Source organism: Cylas formicarius, unplaced genomic scaffold (genome assembly GCF_029955315.1).
Source record: "Cylas formicarius isolate icCylForm1 unplaced genomic scaffold, icCylForm1.1 PGA_scaffold_6__28_contigs__length_40554024, whole genome shotgun sequence".
Taxonomy (NCBI): domain Eukaryota; kingdom Metazoa; phylum Arthropoda; class Insecta; order Coleoptera; family Brentidae; genus Cylas; species Cylas formicarius.
In genome coordinates, this window is record NW_026844347.1 from 30,630,599 (window position 1) to 30,649,213 (window position 18,615).

Genomic DNA, 18,615 nt, shown 5'->3' on the forward strand with positions numbered 1-18,615 from the left:
GCGGAAAATCGTTACCTTCTCTACGAAAATATCAATGCCGCAGGCAGCATGGATTTTTATGGTAGTAGTGCCACTATTTTATCTAATAGCTGTATGACTGACATTTTTGTTATTGTAAGATTACTAAAAGTAACATAACGCAAGCCGTTCAATACATCCTCACATTTATAAATTACAATTATTAAAACCGAATCCAACACATGTATGGTCTGTGGCAATCACCGGAAATCATTTTTTGACGCACGACATTGTATTCAAAACGTACGTTCTTTTTTGTTTTGCGCACGCAAATGGACGAGTAAAGCTGTTGTCGCGTGAAGGTGAGAAATTGCAAATTAACATTTTTAGAATGGCAGATTCAATTGATGAGCTTTTTGACTGCTTTGAACAAGCTGAAGAGGAAAACGACTCCGAAGAAAATGACAGAGAATTTGACGATGTTAAAATCGAGCAGGGGTTTGTTAAGGTTAACCTAAAAATTTGGTTAATATGGTGATTTTTTTCTTAGAATTTCGGAAATTGGCTTAGGTGGGCATAAAAGACTAAACGAAGGAAAAGGTGAATCTAATTCTAAACGGGTCAAAGTGGACGTTGTGTGCGTTGATGATATAAAGTAAGTGGCTTGACAGAATTTTTTTAACGTTTTTTTTTTTCGGAATTTGTTCAAAAGCATGTTCTTTTATTCCCTCTTTTAAGTGGTTGGATATTTTTTTGTTCGATTTCGTCGGTTTTGATTAGAATTACTTATACAACAAAAGCGATGTTTAAAGAATGTTCAACTCCAAACCTTTAATCAAACAAAAGAGGTTATGTGAAGTGGCGGGAAATACAAATTCCAATTATTAAAAACATTGTGATATTTTATTCGATATTTGGATTTTGTGATATTCTTTTCTTCTTTATTCAGCTTAATTAAATTAAAGGCGTAAAAACGGTAATGAGTAATTTAAAAAAAAGGACAGACCCAATGCTAAGAATGATTTGGTACGAAATATGTATAGATCTATAGAGATAGTTTATATTAAAGATAAATTTTTATTTATTACTTGTATAATTGTGTTAAATTATATATACTTCATTATTTTGTTTCATAGAAATATTTATTAACATCTTATTCCGACGTAGGCTAATAAAAATGATTGTAGGGATATGTACTTTTATTTTCTTTTCTTTTTTTCGGTTTATTCTTTGTGGCAGAGACTTGCTTGAAAGTTTTCTGTAGTTTTTAACTCAGTTTTTTTTCTAAATATTGTAGCTTTGAAGAATTAAAAAATAGAATAATTGTACACAGTATTGACACTCTGGGCCTATGTACTCATGAAGTAGCTTGTCCTCCAAATCAGAGTTACACCCCTCTTCAACCTCGCGTAGGGGAAGAGGCAAAAATCTATCCATTTACATTGGATCCTTTCCAAAGGGAGTCAATCCTCTGTGTAGACAATAATCAGTCAGTGTTGGTATCTGCTCATACATCTGCAGGAAAAACTGTAATTGCAGAGTAAGTTTTTTATAGAAGTGTTACTTATTAAATATATATTTTTATTGAAAAAGAATAGTTATAAAACTCTATTATCTTTAATGTAAACATTACTTTTGACATTTGTATTTAACTTGCCAAGGTTTTATTTAATGTATGATTTAGGTCTGAATTTTAACTGCAGTGTAAGGAGCTCTCATTTATTTATGTGACGTTTCTCAGCGCAAAATATTTTTTTAGCAAATGTCTATAAGAGAAATTTTGTAGATATGCAGTTGCGAAGTCTTTAAAATGTAAGCAGCGTGTTATTTACACGACACCTATAAAAGCCCTTTCAAATCAGAAATATCGTGAATTTCTTGATGAGTTTAAAGATGTTGGTTTAGTTACTGGCGACGTAACTATAAATCCAAGCGCTTCATGTCTTATAATGACAACTGAGGTATTTCCAATCTGCAAAAAAGTGGATGAAATCTATCCCTTTTACTTTTAGATATTGAGAAATATGCTCTATAGAGGTTCAGAGATTATGAGGGAAGTCGGTTGGGTAATATTTGATGAGATTCATTATATGAGAGACAAGGAAAGAGGTGTTGTTTGGGAAGAAACATTAATTTTGCTTCCTCATAATGTACACTTTGTATTTTTGTCTGCAACAATTCCCAACGCGAGGCAATTTGCCGAGTGGGTTGCTCATTTACATCAGCAGCCCTGTCACGTTGTCTATACTGATTATAGACCCACTCCCTTACAACATTTTGTTTACCCAGCCGGTGGAGGTGGTATACATATGGTAGTCGACGAATCAGTGAGTAAAAAGCAATTTATACATTTTCAAAGCTGAATTTGAGCCAAATCATTTTAGTTTTATCCACAATACAATATACAATTTTGAGTTGAAACACAAATGCTTTTTTCAGTTCCTATTGTAGTACTATTTGTGCATGCCAATGCTACTTCAAATTGGTAACTTTGTAAGTTCAATATTCATAACTTCCTGCCTTTTACCTTTAACATTTATTTACTAACTTATGATGTTGCTACTATTTCTTCAGAAATACAAAAAAAAGTGGTATTCTGAAATGGTATGGCAAATTATGGTTTGATTAGGGGTGACCTGGACATAGAAATCGGTTATTTGTTTTTGAATCTTTACTTCATTTTTTTTATTTTTGTTATTTGGATAAAGCACAAATTCTGCAGTTTGGCGATTCTCAAGTGCCTGTTGGTATCTGATATCCCGAATCCTGCTTATGCTATCCCCAGATTTGTGAAGGTGGGAGGGGATCTGATGCCGAAGTTTCTTGGTTATCCTATTAGACGACTTAATTTTAAAAGACTATATAGACTGGAATCTTGGAAATGTAACACATGTACATTTCTAGGGAACATTTAAGGACGATAGTTTTAACACGGCAATGGCAGTCTTGCAAAACTCTGGCGACGAAGCAAAAGGCGACCAAAGAGGTAGAAAGGGTGGATTTGCAAACAAGGATCCAAGTCAAACAAACATATTTAAAGTTGTCAAAATGATTATGGAACGTAACTTTGCTCCTGTTATAGTTTTCAGCTTTAGCAAAAAAGATTGTGAACTTTATGCCACCCAAATGACTAAATTGGATTTTAACACAAGTACGTTCCTTCGATTTTATGCTTCCCATTAATGTTAACGACTCGCGACAAATTCCGCTAGCTGCTGAGAAACAATTAGTGGACGAAGTGTTTAATAATGCAATGGACGTCCTTACGGACGAAGATCGCCATTTGCCGCAAGTTGAAAATCTGTTACCTTTGCTGCGACGGGGCATCGGCATCCATCACGGTGGCCTTTTGCCCATTTTGAAAGAAACTATTGAAATTTTGTTTGGCGAGGGACTGATCAAAGCCTTGTTTGCGACCGAAACCTTTGCTATGGGTTTAAATATGCCTGCGAGGACTGTGCTTTTTACTGGAATAAAAAAATTCGATGGGCGTGACTATAGATGGGTCTGAATTTCGCCTAGGTGCGTCGACTAGTTTGATATCGGTGAATTTTAGATCACATCTGGAGAATACATTCAGATGTCAGGCAGGGCGGGTAGAAGGGGCATCGACGATAAAGGTATTGTTATTATGATGGTCGATGAAAAAGTGCCACCTTCTGTGGGAAAAGACATAGTCAAAGGATTGCCCGACCCGATTAATTCCGCGTTTCATTTGACATACAATATGGTGCTCAATCTTCTCAGAGTTGAAGAAATTAATCCGGAGTACATGTTGGAAAGATCTTTCTTTCAGTTTCAGAACCAAACAAATATTCCAGGGTTTTATGACAGTGAGTGTTATTGGTAAAACAAAAACTGCCAGTTGAATTGTAATTTTGTAGCATACAACAAAAAATTAGAGGAGTACAATTCCTTTCAAGTGGAAAACGAAGGTCAAATCGCTTCCTATTATAATATTCGCAAGGAACTCGATGCGTTAGGTACCGAATTTAGAGTTTATCTAACGAAATCGCAATATTTAATTCCGTTTATGCAACCAGGCCGTTTAATTAAGGTCAGTGACGTTATTTATTGCCGATAAAATCCGTAGTAATAGCGAAAAATGTTTAGATCAAAACACAAGAATGGGAATATGATTGGGGTGCAGTGGTCAATTTTAAAAAAGTTCAGGAAATCCAACCTCCAAAGAGGGGCGGCAAGCAACGCACAAAACCCACCACAAAAGTGCAGTTAGACGTTTTGTTGCATGTTATTCCAGACTCTAATGACGAAAACGTTATCCCTAAGCCTTGCACAGATGAACAAGTAAGTTGATTCGTCATATTCAAGTGTGAGTTACATTCAGCGTAAAAGAGATTTGGAAATTTTATATTAAGATTCTCGATTCCAGAAAGGAGAGATTGAAATTGTTTCGGTCGATTCAAAATTTGTCACTCATATTTCGTCGGTGCGCTTGTTTTGTCCCCAAGATTTGAGATCCAAGGAAAGTAGAAAAGGCATGTATAAAGCCATAAAAGAGGTTAAAAAACGTTTTCCGGATGGACCTCCTTTGCTAGACCCTTTAAAGGACATGAAGATACAGGAAGCCGAGTTTTTGGAAATCGTAAAAGGGATTGAAAAACTTGAGAAAAAGTAAGTGGCACGAGGTCATAAATTATTTGGTCTGGCTTTCAAATGTTTTATCAGCCAACCAACCAACTCTAACAAAAGATCTTTTTGGTGGTCATTTTGTTTCATCCCATTTAATAAATTGTAAAGAAACTTTGTTATTCTTGTTTGCAGGATGAATGAGCACCCCATGCACAAGAATCCACTGTTAGACACGGAATACGACAAATACGAACGAAAAGTTGTTTGCGAGACGGAGCTCGCTGTTGCTAAGCAAAAATTGCTTAACGCAAAATCTATTTTGCAACTTGACGAACTAAAATGCAGAAAGAGGGTGCTTAGGAGATTGGGGTATTGCACTGAAGCTGACGTCATTCAGCTCAAAGGACGAGTGGCTTGCGAATTGAGTAGGTGAGCGCTGCTAGACTCGATAAAGAAACGTTACTGTTTGAATGTGTTCTACTTGTTTCTACTCATTTTATTTCTTCAAATGTAGCGCCGACGAGTTGTTGATAACGGAAATGATGTTCAGCGGTATGTTTGGGAAGTTAACACCACAGCAGTCATGCGCTTTGCTTAGTTGCTTTGTGTGCGACGAAAGAAGCAACGAAGCTCCAACGCTGTCAGATCAGCTGTCCGGACCCCTTCGACAGATGCAGGTGGGTTATATTTCAAGTTTTTTGTTAATTTATTGGGATATTGATTTCATAACAACTACGAATCGAGTTGCGGAGAAAATAGGTGCAGCGATACTGAACCTGGAGATATTGTAAAACTCTAAAACCCTCTATCAGTGTGGTGATATAATTTGTGCATTTTTTATCTGTATTATAACAGATTACTACAAAATAAAGAAAAAAAATGTTTATGGCTTTTCTGGTAAAATACTGGAAATGCAAATAAATGGGTTTGTTCGTAGTTTTAAAAACTTTTACTTTCATGGTGACAGTATTTATCATAGTAATAATATTACATTTAACTTATTTAATTGAGACGAAAAAAAAAATTGGAACCATCGCCATTTTTAAGGGTTTAAAAATTATCCACCTGCTCACTGACTATGAAGTTCAGTATTGGGAATGAAACTACTGGTGACTTCACTAAAATAAAATTCCATCATTCCATCGCATTTGCGTCAATGAGTACGTTTATTTTTCTAAAATTTCAGATGTAAGGTAAAAATTAACCTGGGCTTTTCATTTAAATATTCGAATTCCTGGAAAACACTGGTTTTTCCATAGGCAGTTTCCTTCAATATGGAGCGGTTTTATAAGATATATAATATAATAATAGCTTCAAAGAATAATATATATGCTACAGCCACTGTCATAACTGTAATTACCCTAATTTTTTTCAGTGTCATTATATTTGATGCCCAATTTCAGTTATTGTCACTTGATGTCGGCAAATTGTTATTACAGCTTAATTGGTGAAAATTTTACCTGCTATTTTAAGCACCTTTTATCCTTCCTTGTGATATTCTGGTTCTATAGATGACTCAGAAAATTAATGTTTAATAGATAGTGACAAATCTCATATTTAACTAGAAACGGTGCTACACGACTTACAGGGTGATCACTTATCAAACCCAAAAGTCAATTTTCAAAGAGTTACTTTCGATTTGTAATTGAATCAAGCATTAGTGCAGGGCGTCTCAGCCTTTTCATTACAGGCTCTAAAAACTCTCCCTGTATGTGTATCGAAGCTGAAATTTGAAAATAAAAGTGAATAAAACATACAGTATTAGATTAAAACTATCTTTACTTATTACAAAAATCTTTTTTTGCAATGACTTTATTAAACGGCGAAACATATTAAAATATGTTTCGGATATTCCAAAAGTGATCGATGACCCGGTACACAAAATGAGAATAGCTAAAGTCGGCTTTTTTGTTAGGATTTAGCACGCAAAATTGCAAAGGTTAGTACGGAAGCTCGATTGCCGTTAGACGAAGATTTATACATTGAGCAATTTAAACCGAGCTTAATGGATGTGGTGTTTTCGTGGTGTAACGGTGCTTCCTTCAGCGAATTGTGTAAGGTAACGGAAATATTTGAGGGCTCGATCGTGCGATGTATGAGGCGTTTGGAAGAGCTTCTGAGGCAGATGGTACAAGCGTCAAAAACTATCGGCAATGTCGAGTTAGAGGACAAATTTAACACCGCTATAAAAATGATTAAAAGAGACATAGTGTTTTCATCAAGTTTATACTTGTAAATATTAAAACCTGCAAAGACGAGGTTTGAGAACAAATGTATACCGTAAATACAATTTTAATCTATATTAACAATGAAGTTTTAATATTTTGGGGAAGTTATTATTGTTATTAAAATTTAATAGATTGCGAGAAAGTTTTCAAGTAATCACTTACTGTGGATATTGGCGGTAGATCCCGATCCCCTTGTAATCCCGTCCCCTATACTTTTCATTAATGTAATTTAGTTGTGAATATTAAATATTGAAGTTGTGAGTACTTTTTCGATGTTAAATTATATTTTACTCATATAAAAAGATTTTTGTATTTTTTCTTTTAGGTTGCGATTGAAACTTTTCCTATATATCTTAGTTTGAATTTTATAATAATACTCATGATATAATGGTACAGCAACTTCCTTTGTGTCTAACAAAAGTTAGTGAACAGGCCAAATATCGATTATTTCAGAGTGCCAAGTACCTGGGCTAATATTTCCGAGAAGTCTTTGCATTTATTATATGTGCAATTACTCTAATCCTTAGCTTTGGAATATAAATGTACCTGCCTCTTGTTGACCACCGACAATGTGAATTTTCATTTCCGTTGAGTTCCAGCTCGGGTACGGTTCGGGAGTCTCGTTTTGACGGGTTTTTAGTGCATTTGGCGGGAAAAAATGTGTTTGCATTTCTAAGTAACTACCATTTATTGTAAAGTTTTCACACAGTTCTGCGCGCAAAGGCGTGCTTTTTGACAAGCGCTTTATTTTAATCCTGATTTTATTGTATTTATCGTTTTTTGTTTAGTTATTAGATTTTGATGCATTTTTAATTTTGAAGTTCTAGGTATTGAACGAGGGAATGTTTCGTAGATGCTGTATGTTATCGACCAGTAGTACGGAATTTTCTCACGTTTAATGCTTTGAATTTAGCGTCGCAAAATTTGCCATGTTTGTAAATGTATTTTCCAATGTTTTTTTTGAGTATTCAATTCTTTTTTAAATTATATTAGCATGAGGCCCAACCTTCTATCTTTGGTGATCTAGCCCTGTGATGGATTTGATATTTCACGGCGTTTGATCACCAAGATAGGTAGGATGGGAAACGACATCGACGTAATATCCCTGAGAGACAGACGCTCTGATGAAGGAACTATTGGTGTGATGTGTGTTTCAATTCATATCACAGCCATTAGTTACTTCATTGTGGTGCTTCTAAGACAACAAGCGACGATGATGGAATTTATTTCATTTGCTATTACGTCCAGCAAATTTTGAGTGTTTGTTGAGGTATGCCTATTTGTGTAATACATATTCATGTCATATTTTCTACGGGTGTTCGTTTATAGTCACAGTATGTTGCATTTGTGACTAGATCGAACATTCGGAAGGAATATGAATTTTGCAACGTAACATACATTTTATAGGGAAACGTAATAGAAAACGCTGGCTCCTAGTTAGTTGTTGATGTGGCCTTAATGGTAGTTCTAGTATCCATAAAGCTATGTCAGCAATTAATTATGTGCCAGACTTCGTCGGAGATCACCAAAATAAGGTATGCAGGTAGGCATTTATTTCAATCACAGGCGAACGACATACATTTTTACTCTCAATCGTAAAGTATATTTATTTAAGCACATTAAATGTAGTTTGTGGAAATGGTGGATTAATAAACGCCTCACTTTGTGGCTATTGGTTGCTATTGGTTCTATTTTATCAATTGTTTAATCCCGAGAAAATTTGTAAAAATTTTCTGCAGATTACATTATGGTTTATTTCCAACCGAATTGTCCAGGATTGTCAGCAATCTGAAAAAATGAGGGATAGTCGTAGAGTTTTTAACATGTAGTTACATATAATTTTTGGAAATAAATTTTAAAATTTCTATCGCTTTTTTTAATTTCACTGATCGCAGGCTGCCAACTGTAACAATAATGAAAAGCACGCTACTAAGGTTTTCATGTTATCATTATACGTTATATGTAGATTCTTTTTTTTATTTCTGGAAACCTTCCGGATTAATGTGTGAATTTAACTACTGTAATCTATTAAGCAACCAAAAACATTACGTTTCGTCCCTGCCAAGGTAATCTTCACGTAGATTTGTATAAACGTTTTCATTGATTATAAATTTAGTTTGTGTTTTTTTAAGTTTTGGTTACTATTTACACCCGATAGTAGCTGATATAGGGATTCGCTTTGCTCGGTAAAATCGGTGTTTGTGCGCAACAATTTCGGCGCAAAATACCCCCAGAGAAACAGCCAATCCAATTCCCCAGATAACGAACACAAAATTAAATTTATCCAATCCAATTTTTTCTGACTGCAATATCAGCGTCCTAGTGCTGCCCCTAACTCTCCGCTGCATCATGGCATAAATCCTTTCGAAGTATCCATTGGACGTGCTATCCATTAAGAACTTGTACATTTGGGGGAAAAGCGGATAACCCTTAGAACAATAGAGCTGTACGTGCAAGTTCATAATCCTTGCCCCCGTCACCTTAACCAACACTTCCCGCTTTTCCAGGTTTATGTAATACCTTGGTATCCAGCTGTATCGAACTATACCCTTTGGGGCCGTTGTCACGCTGTTTCTTTGGAAAGCGGTTCTGTTAACGCACTCCAAAACGTCCCGGCACTTTCCGACTCTATTAAAAGCTATTGGGTACTCGAGACGATGTTTGGGGTCGATATATTTCTCGCTTAGGTTAAAATTGGAGTTTAGCGTTAGGTTTGATTTAAGGATGCCGCTCATTGAGTTTAAGGGCGTTTCCGTTTGGTCGGTGCCCAAAATCACTAGAAGCGAATTCTTAAAAACTGTGTTAAGTATTACAAAAGCCATGAGCCAGACGGATATCATAATTTTCATTGAAAATTTTTGGTGGATTTGATGGGTATTGATAGAGTTTTCCAGGGCCAAGTGGATGAGCATCATGATCAGTTTGACAACGTTCACCTGAAGACATCGTCGAGTTAATAAAATCCATACCACCATGCCGAGAAATATGCAGATCCACACAAGTACGGAGTATATGTTTTTTATTCTGGTCCAGTAGCTGAGCATTCGCGGTCCAGGTGCTATCCAATGGGTGGTGTCTATATAATACCCATGACTCACGTCGAATCTGTGAATGGTGGTCACACTAGCACAACTGAAACCTACCATGACATCAGCTTCGTGAGTTTCTAACTGACGCAGGCCTTCTTCACTTAGGTAATCCTGTAAAATTATAAACGTTTTACTATATATATATATTTTGCATAAAAATATCTATCAAAAGCCAATTTTTCTTAAGTGTTTTTTTCGTTTTATATTACAAGACCAATATACAGCAAAAATTCATTTATCTTGATGGGAAACTGTGTGAAATTTTCGAATATATAAAAATATTCATAAAAAAAAGAGTTAGATAGGGGGAGCCTATTATGATTCGAGAGATGTATAGATGTATTATCATACGGTATAAGAACCAAAACCTGATATAGATATGGAACACTGATATGGTTCAATGGATGACTCAATTTCTATAATTTGTATTGCTTCTGGTTATAGGTTGACCCGTTATCAAAATATTTGTGAATATTTGACACAATTACTGTATTTGCAAACTCTAGTTAAGAATATTCATTGACCAACAGTAACAATACCTGCTCTTCGAGCAAACGATCGTCTTCCAGTATAACAGTTTTTACGTTATATTTCAAAACATCCCTCAACGAAAGTAGCAGTTTGTTTTCCAAACCTCCATCTTTATCATCCGTGTATGGGCCTATCAACCGATAACATTGCCTTACCGTAGTGTTTCTCCACAATTGTTCTTTATCTTTAAAGAACGATTGGTCGATTAAATTTTTTTCACAATTTCCGATGAGAGTTGGCGTAGTTTCAGGATTGTTCGCGTTTTCGTAAATGTACGGGAAATACGTAAACATCGACAAAGTGTCGTTTATGATTATCGCGTTCCTAATATAATGTCGTACAAACATTTCGAATATCTTGCTGGATGCGTTCTTGGTTAAAATTAAATACAAAGACTTGGGGTCAAAGGCGCGCCTTTGTGCGTCCCAAGTCAAGAACTTCTGCATTTCGTCTGGATCTATTCTCAATATATAGATGTGCGTTTCCGATTTTCTTAACCAATTAAGATATGAAAAATTGTTGGTCCTTATTGTGGGATACCCCTTAAACGTTCCGTTTAAATTTGTAAATAGCACGGTGTATTTCGTTCTCGGGTACAATTCCAGAACCTTTTCTATACATGGTCGTCGGTAGCTGAAATATCTATCATCGTTTGCGAAAGCATTTAAAATAAAACCGAAAACTATAACCCATGCCGCCCTCATGCCTGAATCTCGTTAGCTAAAGGTGTGAGCGATATATAATGGAAATTTTATGTAACGCTCTAATGATGTTCAAACATTTGTTTCGTCGGTAACAAGAAACGTGGACGATACAGTAGAAGATACTTTTGTAATTAATAGTAAACAAAATCAATATTTTTTGAATGAAAAAAGATAAACACTATCAATTTTCAGACAGATAGTAGAAGGGGTTTTATAATATATTTGGGACGAATATAACATAAATACGGAGATACTTATACAGGTTGTCCAAATAGTGTCTAAAAGTTATATGTCTCATTAATTATTCGTTTATACTTAATCACCAAATGTAGGGTTGTTATGGTTCTATAATGTGTTTTCGGAATTTTGAACATTTTTTCGTCAAAAATTCACCGCGTTTAAACCCTATATTTTTGACGCCGCTTGCGACAACTGTAATTTTATTATGCCAACAATTTTATAAAATGGTACAGTCTTTTAACCTATATTTGTGTACTTGTAGTTAGGTCGAATCGTTTATACAGAGCGAGTCAAAATGGAAAAAATAATTTTCGTGAAAAAATTCAATGGAACATCCCATATTTTATACTTCCATTTTTAGAATAGAATAGAATTTATTGACCACGTTTTATTGATACAATTATGGCAATTCATAAATACAATAGTTAGAAAAATATGTATATAAAGAACAAGACAGTGAATAAATTATATAAAGAGTGTGTAAATTATATAAAACAGTGTATAATATATAAAAACAGGACAGAAAGAACAAGACGTTTATATAAATAAATATTAGACATTTCCTATACATACAGTTTTATACACCTAGTCTCTAACGTATCCCCTCAGAAACTAGTCCATCTTTGTTAGATCAGGAGATCTAGGTGGTCATCTAATCGAACCACTTGCTCTGTCTCACTTCGTTTGGAACATTTATTAACATATTTTGCAACCTCTGCTCTAAGAAGTCTAAGTAGTGTGTCATTATACAATAGTCACAATTTTGCCTGTTAACACAACCGATTTTGTGGAATGTCGATTCATCCGTAATTAACACATATTCGAAAAAATCATCTTGCTCAAAGATTCTTTCTTGCGGTAATTGGGGAAGTTGTACATGATAATTCTTTTTTCGCAAACTATTCACAGAACTCTTAGAAATGATTAAGCCTTGGGACATTTGTCTTACACTTACAAGTGGATTTTCTTTGACAATAAGTAATACTTGAAATTTGTTTTCCTGGTTCACTTACGGCCTTGACTCGTTCGTTCTTTTTATAAGCAAAACTTCCAGTTTGAGTTAAACGATTAATGAAATTCTCAAGACTTCTTTTAGAGCGCTGCCTTCTATCGGAATAATTATTTTTCTCCCTAGATCCCATTTTTTCCATTGAAAAATTTATGGTTGAGTTGCAAGTTACGCAATTAACAACAAATTAGTTGAGAAAATTAATACGAAATTGACAAGTTTCAAGTAATTAATAATTTGCACGGCCGACTTGCATGTGTATGGCCAACCAAAAGCGCGATCTGAAAACATTTACAGTTCAATAATATTTTGGATTCTAAGAAAGGTAGCATTTCTAAATTAATAGAAAGAAAGAAAAATTTTTTCACAAAATTGAAAATGTACTTATTTATTTTTATTTTTCTTGGCTTATAAATTTGATAAATTTTCGGAATTTTGTTCGAAACTCAGAACGACTGCCGAGTTAAAACGATTTTAAATTCGTTACAGAGACAAAGATCTTTTTTTTTCGACGGTGGTGACAACCCAAGACAGTAATAAGTGAGGTCTTCATTTTAGAGCCTAGAATGCGTTTTTAAAATATTTGCCGTCTAATTTGAGACCACCTTGTATATGTTTAGTAATTTTGAATTATGACCTGTATGCGTGGTTGCCTTTAAAGACTTTTGAATGTACCTATATTTTTACAAACTGTTCCACTATCTTGGACATCTAATTAGAATTTGGCGAATCATTTAATTTAATTTCAAAATGTTTTTCATGATATGAAATTGGTGAAATTCCTATTATCTTGGATTTACGGGCGTCATAAGTATAGGCGATAGTAATAACCACCCTTTAAGTAGTGGGAAATACTACCTGGGTCGTAGGTAGCGGTATGCAAATCGACTCTAATATGTTTAAAGTTATTCCTTTTTGTAGGTTGTAACAAAGCCAATAGAAATTCCAATTTTCTCGAAAAGGTGTGCTAGATCATAAAGACAAATTATTGCCAGCCAGGCATTTATTTTGATTTGGCTATTGCGTTTTCTACTCGGTTTCCTATAAACTTCAACATATTACTAAATGCAATATTACATTGTAGTTTGTACGTGGGGGGAAAGGAGATACTTCCACTTGTTACAGCAATAACTTAGTTATTTTTATTCAAACCCTGCCACATCTACTGTCCACGACGCCCTAGTTTTGGTTAATCTGAAGCCTTCTTTATTAGGAGGATCTGTCAAATTACACGTGCTTATTGAGAGAGGTTATGTATTTTTTAAAAATTTGTAAACAACAGAATATTGTTATTTAAAGCGCATTAATAAAATGGCAGGATCGATTGACGAGCTTTTTCACTGTTTCGAACAAGGCGAGAGACTTTCTGACAATAGCGAGGATGAAGGGTTTGTATTACACATACAAATTTAAATTTGTGTACTTGGAACAAAGTTTTTGTTAAGACTTTCAGAATATTGTTTCAAGAGGAGCAACGGAGAAAGCAAAGAAACTCTTTCTAAACGCATCAAACGAGATGACATAAATCTAAACGTTTTTGAGTATACATCGTGTGATGTCTGTGTTTCCATAATTTCAGTAATTGTTTTAGTCTGGAAAACTTAAAAAATAGAACAGTTGTTCATAATATTGACACCATGGGATCATGCACCCATGAAGTGGCTCGTCCCTCAGACCAGGCCTTTATCCCTCTTCAACCCAGAATCGAGGAACCTGCAAAAATTTATTCATTTTCTTTGGATCCTTTTCAGCATGAATCTATATTGTGTGTTGATAATAATCGGTCAGTATTGGTATCGGCTCACACATCTGCTGGAAAAACTGTCGTTGCAGAGTAAGTTTGTGGAAAATGTTAACTTATTAAACTCACTAAGAACTTTAAATACTGTAGGTATGCTATCGCCAAATCTTTAAAATATAATCAGCGTGTAATCTATACAACGCCAATAAAGGCACTTTCAAATCAAAAATATCGTGAGTTCAATGAAGAATTTAAGGACGTCGGTTTAGTGACAGGTGATGTAACTTTAAACCCAAGTGCTTCATGTCTTATAATGACAACAGAGGTAATTGGTATTATTAGTAAGTTTTGTACTGGGTGTCCCATTTACAGGGGCAGTCAACCGTATCTCGAAAAGTAATTCATCATTCGTTGCGTTTTGGAAAAACTTTGGGCTGCCAGAGGGGAGTAATTGGATTCTTTAATCTTAGGTTCCATTTTGGAGAATTATTCTTATATTGTAGATAACTAAAATGAACACCATATTGAAGTTGGGACATTTTTTTTTCATGGTGGGGTCAAAAGAGCTCTTTTGCCATCAATACCTCTTTCATGACCTATAATATCAGTAAAAGAATTAAAAACAAAATATCCTCATCTTTGGCAATTTTCAGGATAGCTACAGGAGGTTTTGAAAATATATCAAAATTATCATTTTACCAAAGTATTTTATGCATTTTAAAAATTTCAAATTTCTTGTGGACAGATGGGCAATATTCAGTCATATTAAATGAGTATTCATTATTATTGACATTTTAAATATAATTGGTGTAATTTAACAGTAAATTTATATATATTTTTCCAAAATAGACTATAATGAGTATTTACAGGTATAGGTATAGTGATAATATTTCCAAAAATTTTGATTGCTATTACTGATATTTATAGTGATATTGCAAAACGCCCTCTATCGCTCTAAAAGAACCCTTTTCAACCACTCCAAATGAGTTCCGCCATTCTCAAGTTATTTCATTTATTTCGGAAAATGTTCGAACGCCTTCCACTACTTTTCTTTGATCATTTTGATCATTTAACGACAAAGAATTTAATATATCTGAGCTTTACAACTGTGTCCATTTTAGCTGTCTGTATTCTAAGATTATTTCTCAAAAAAAAAAGATTTAAAATTCAGTAATGAATTTACGTCGACTGGCGGTCATTTTAGAAACTTAAAAATAATTTCCAATGTTTTTTCTTCGCCGCTTTAGTTTATTTTTGGAGATTTGACCGAGCGTCCTTTATAATTGGCCACCCTGTATTTATTACAATACAATTATTATTTTTACAGTTATAGCATTAACAGCCAATTTTTAGATTTTGCGAAATATGCTTTATCGTGGTTCCGAAGTCATGCGTGAAGTAGGCTGGGTTATATTTGATGAGATTCACTATATGAGGGATAAAGAAAGAGGGGTAGTTTGGGAAGAAACTTTGATTTTACTCCCCCATAATGTCCATTTTGTATTTTTATCGGCTACCATTCTTAATGCTAGGCAATTTGCTGAGTGGGTTGCATATTTGCACCAACAGCCGTGCCATGTTGTATATACAGATTATAGACCAACTCCTCTAGAGCACTATATTTATCCTGCTGGAGCAGAAGGAATCCATTTATTGGTTGACGAGTCAGTATGTGGAATTTTTGTTAGCTTTCTTGGGGTTTAGGTCTATCTTAAGCTAATTTGTAGGGTGCATTTAGAGAAAATAATTTTAATAATGCCATGGCCATTTTGCAAAATTTAGGTGACAATCAAAAATATAGTAAAAAGACAAAAAGACATGGTACTGAAAGTGATGGGAGTCATTCTAGCATCTTTAAACTTGTTAATATGATAATGGTTAACGATCTAGAGCCGGTGATTATTTTCAGTTTTAGTAAAAAAGATTGTGAAGTTTTTGCTATGCATATGACCAAGATGGACTTTAATGAAAGTTAGTGAATCACAAATGGCTTCCATGAATGAATTTTATATTTTTTTTATATTAACAGGGGCTGAAAAGCAATTAGTAGATACAGTGATTAATAATGCTTTATCTATTCTCTCCGAAGAAGATCGCCACCTACCTCAGGTTGAAAGTACATTACCTCTATTGAGACGAGGCATTGGGATTCATCACGGTGGTCTTTTGCCGATTTTAAAAGAAACTACTGAAATTCTTTTTGGAGAAGGTTTGATTAAAGTCTTGTTTGCCACTGAAACTTTTGCTATGGGATTGAACATGCCCGCCAGAACTGTATTGTTTACAGGAATAAAAAAATTTGATGGTCACAATCATAGATGGGTAACACACTGGCGTTTCATCATTTAATTGGGTTTGTGTATAGAAGAGTTGCAGATGACTTCTGGAGAATATATCCAAATGACTGGACGAGCCGGTAGGAGAGGTCGCGATAAAAAGGGTACAGCAATTTTGATGGTTGATGAGAAAATCCGAGCTTCAGTTGTTAGAGACCTTGTTCAAGGGTTGTCCGATCCACTTAATTCGGCATTTCATTTAACTTACAACATGGTATTAAATCATCTTAGGGTTGAGGAGATCAATCCAGAATACATGTTGGAAAGATCTTTTTATCAGTTTCAGAACGAGGCTAGTATTCCGGGCCTACATGATGGTAGGTTTCCTTGCATACTTTGAATCAGGTATTGCACTTTTCTTTGCAGATTTTTGCAAAACTTTGGAAAAATACAACTCTTTTAAAATAGACAGGGAGGATCAAATTGCTTCTTACTATGATATTAAAGAAGCGCTGGATGTTCTGTTAGCTGAATTTCGTATTTATTTGACAAAACCTCAGTACCTGGTTCGATTTTTACAGCCTGGTCGTCTGGTTAAGGTATACTATATCTATTTTCATATTATGAATTAGTCGGTCAAGTCTACTTTAGGTTAAGACTGATGAGTGGGAATACAATTGGGGTGTAATTGCGAACTTTAAGAAAGTGGAGGAAACCCAAGAAACTAAGGCCGGCGTTAGGCAAGATGCAAGTGTGCAAATGGATGTTTTGTTACATGTAATTGTAGATTCAACAGACAAGAGTATGGCTCCCAAACCGTGCATGGTAAGTTGAGCATGTTAGGTATTTATTATATTAAAATTTTCAATTCATTTCGTGATCTTATACAATAATGAAAATAAAAATTGTGAAAATTGAGTAAGTAGTCATGTTCTACTTCTGCAAGCACATTTGTCATTGAGGGAGTTTTTGAATGTTACCTTAGAAAGTGTATTAATGTTTGCAAAACAGTGGCAAGATCTTAATTGTCCCTGTTCAGAAGAGCTTCAGCTGGTTTCCTTGGATTCAAAATTCATCACTGAGATATCATCTGTACGTTTACCATATGCAGACGATGTGGAATTTAGGGATGGTCGGAAAAAGATGTATAAAAGTTTAAAATTTGTCAAGGATCACTTCAAAGGAAAGCCGCCACTGCTTAAACCTATCGAGGACATGAAAATACAAGAACCCAGATTTTTGGAAATCGTTAAGAAGATGGAAACCTTAGAGAACAAGTGAATGATCCTAATGACAAATTCTCTTTATTGCAATTGTGATTTTAGATTGAAGAAACATCCACTGTGTGCGGATCCGATGTTGGAATCGGAATTGGAAAAATATGCGCAGAAGGTGGTTTGCGATAGGGAATTGGCAGTAGCTAAACAGAAGTTAACAAATGCCAAATCTGTCTTACATCTTGATGAGCTCAAAAATAGGAAGAAGGTGTTAAGGAGATTGGGCTACTGTACGGAAACTGATGTTATTCAATTGAAAGGCAGAGTAGCGTGCGAGTTGAGCAGGTCTGTATTTTGATTTTCTGATATTGTAATTTTAGTTCGAATTAATTGCAAATTCCAATTAATAACTTAAATGTTTTGGATTTTGTAGCGCTGACGAGATATTATTAACTGAGATGATATATGACGGTCTATTTGGTAAGTTGTCTTCTCAACAAATATGCGCTCTACTTAGCTGTTTAGTGTGTGACGAACGCACCAATGAAACTCAAAAGTTATCCGAGGAATTATCTGGTCCCCTTAGACAGATGCAGGTAAGCAGGGTATTTTTTTAATGATTCTCTAATGTGACATGTACAAAATTTTAAAGGATTTGGCAAGGAGAATCGCAAAGGTTAGTAAGGAATCTGGTTTGCCTTTAGACGAGGAGATATATGTGGAACAATTCAAGCCATATTTAATGAATGTGGTGTTTGCTTGGTGTAGCGGCTCGTCCTTTGCCGAGTTATGCAAAATGACCGATATATTCGAAGGTTCCATCATAAGATGCATAAGACGTTTAGAGGAACTTTTAAGGCAGATGGTACAGGCCTGTAAAATTATAGGTAATACTGATCTGGAAGCGATGTTCGATAAGTCTATAATACTTATTAAGAGGGATATAATATTTTCGGCAAGTTTGTATTTGTAATATGTTGTTTGTTGCTGTTTTTGTTAAATAAAGTTTTTTTTTAAGTCCAGCGCAAA

The 18,615-nt window shown here is 34.8% G+C and overlaps 2 protein-coding genes across 4 annotated transcripts; both read left to right on the top strand.

The window, feature by feature from the left end:
* Positions 1 to 244: 244 nt before the first annotated feature.
* LOC132703835 (exosome RNA helicase MTR4) lies at positions 245 to 7,002 on the top strand. The gene is made up of 14 exons (XM_060673339.1): positions 245 to 456; positions 509 to 613; positions 1,256 to 1,498; positions 1,745 to 1,919; positions 1,971 to 2,285; positions 2,863 to 3,109; positions 3,171 to 3,463; positions 3,515 to 3,791; positions 3,843 to 4,015; positions 4,072 to 4,266; positions 4,352 to 4,593; positions 4,744 to 4,980; positions 5,066 to 5,228; positions 6,467 to 7,002. Exons 1-14 carry the CDS (start codon positions 350 to 352, stop codon positions 6,785 to 6,787), a joined length of 3,093 nt encoding a protein of 1,030 aa, XP_060529322.1. The 5' UTR covers positions 245 to 349; the 3' UTR covers positions 6,788 to 7,002.
* A 6,556-nt stretch (positions 7,003 to 13,558) lies between these two features.
* LOC132703713 (exosome RNA helicase MTR4-like) lies at positions 13,559 to 18,603 on the top strand. Of its 3 annotated transcripts, XM_060673141.1 has the most exons (14): positions 13,559 to 13,740; positions 13,798 to 13,893; positions 13,944 to 14,186; positions 14,244 to 14,418; positions 15,447 to 15,761; positions 15,821 to 16,064; positions 16,123 to 16,415; positions 16,470 to 16,746; positions 16,796 to 16,968; positions 17,021 to 17,194; positions 17,381 to 17,646; positions 17,695 to 17,931; positions 18,020 to 18,182; positions 18,239 to 18,603. In XM_060673141.1, the coding sequence occupies exons 1-14, from the start codon at positions 13,664 to 13,666 to the stop codon at positions 18,557 to 18,559; spliced, it is 3,054 nt and encodes a 1,017-aa protein (XP_060529124.1). In that variant the 5' UTR covers positions 13,559 to 13,663; the 3' UTR covers positions 18,560 to 18,603. The 3 variants fall into 3 exon arrangements, with proteins under 3 accessions (XP_060529124.1, XP_060529125.1, XP_060529126.1); XM_060673142.1 differs by lacking the exons at positions 13,559 to 13,740; positions 13,798 to 13,893; positions 13,944 to 14,186 and having other exon boundaries at positions 14,324 to 14,418; positions 14,466 to 15,761; XM_060673143.1 differs by lacking the exons at positions 13,559 to 13,740; positions 13,798 to 13,893; positions 13,944 to 14,186; ... (1 more) ...; positions 15,447 to 15,761; positions 15,821 to 16,064 and having other exon boundaries at positions 16,282 to 16,415; positions 16,459 to 16,746.
* The last annotated feature ends 12 nt before the right edge of the window (positions 18,604 to 18,615 follow it).

Coding starts and splice junctions, on each gene's coding strand:
- LOC132703713 (XM_060673141.1), top strand. CDS start 13,664: ATGGCAGGATCGATTGACGAGCTTTTTCACTGTTTCGAACAAGGCGAG. Junction 16,969..17,020: donor AGCCTGGTCGTCTGGTTAAG/GTATACTATATC, acceptor AGTCTACTTTAG/GTTAAGACTGATGAGTGGGA. Junction 17,195..17,380: donor TGGCTCCCAAACCGTGCATG/GTAAGTTGAGCA, acceptor TTTGCAAAACAG/TGGCAAGATCTTAATTGTCC.
- LOC132703835 (XM_060673339.1), top strand. CDS start 350: ATGGCAGATTCAATTGATGAGCTTTTTGACTGCTTTGAACAAGCTGAA. Junction 3,464..3,514: donor ATGGGCGTGACTATAGATGG/GTCTGAATTTCG, acceptor GGTGAATTTTAG/ATCACATCTGGAGAATACAT. Junction 4,594..4,743: donor ATTGAAAAACTTGAGAAAAA/GTAAGTGGCACG, acceptor TCTTGTTTGCAG/GATGAATGAGCACCCCATGC.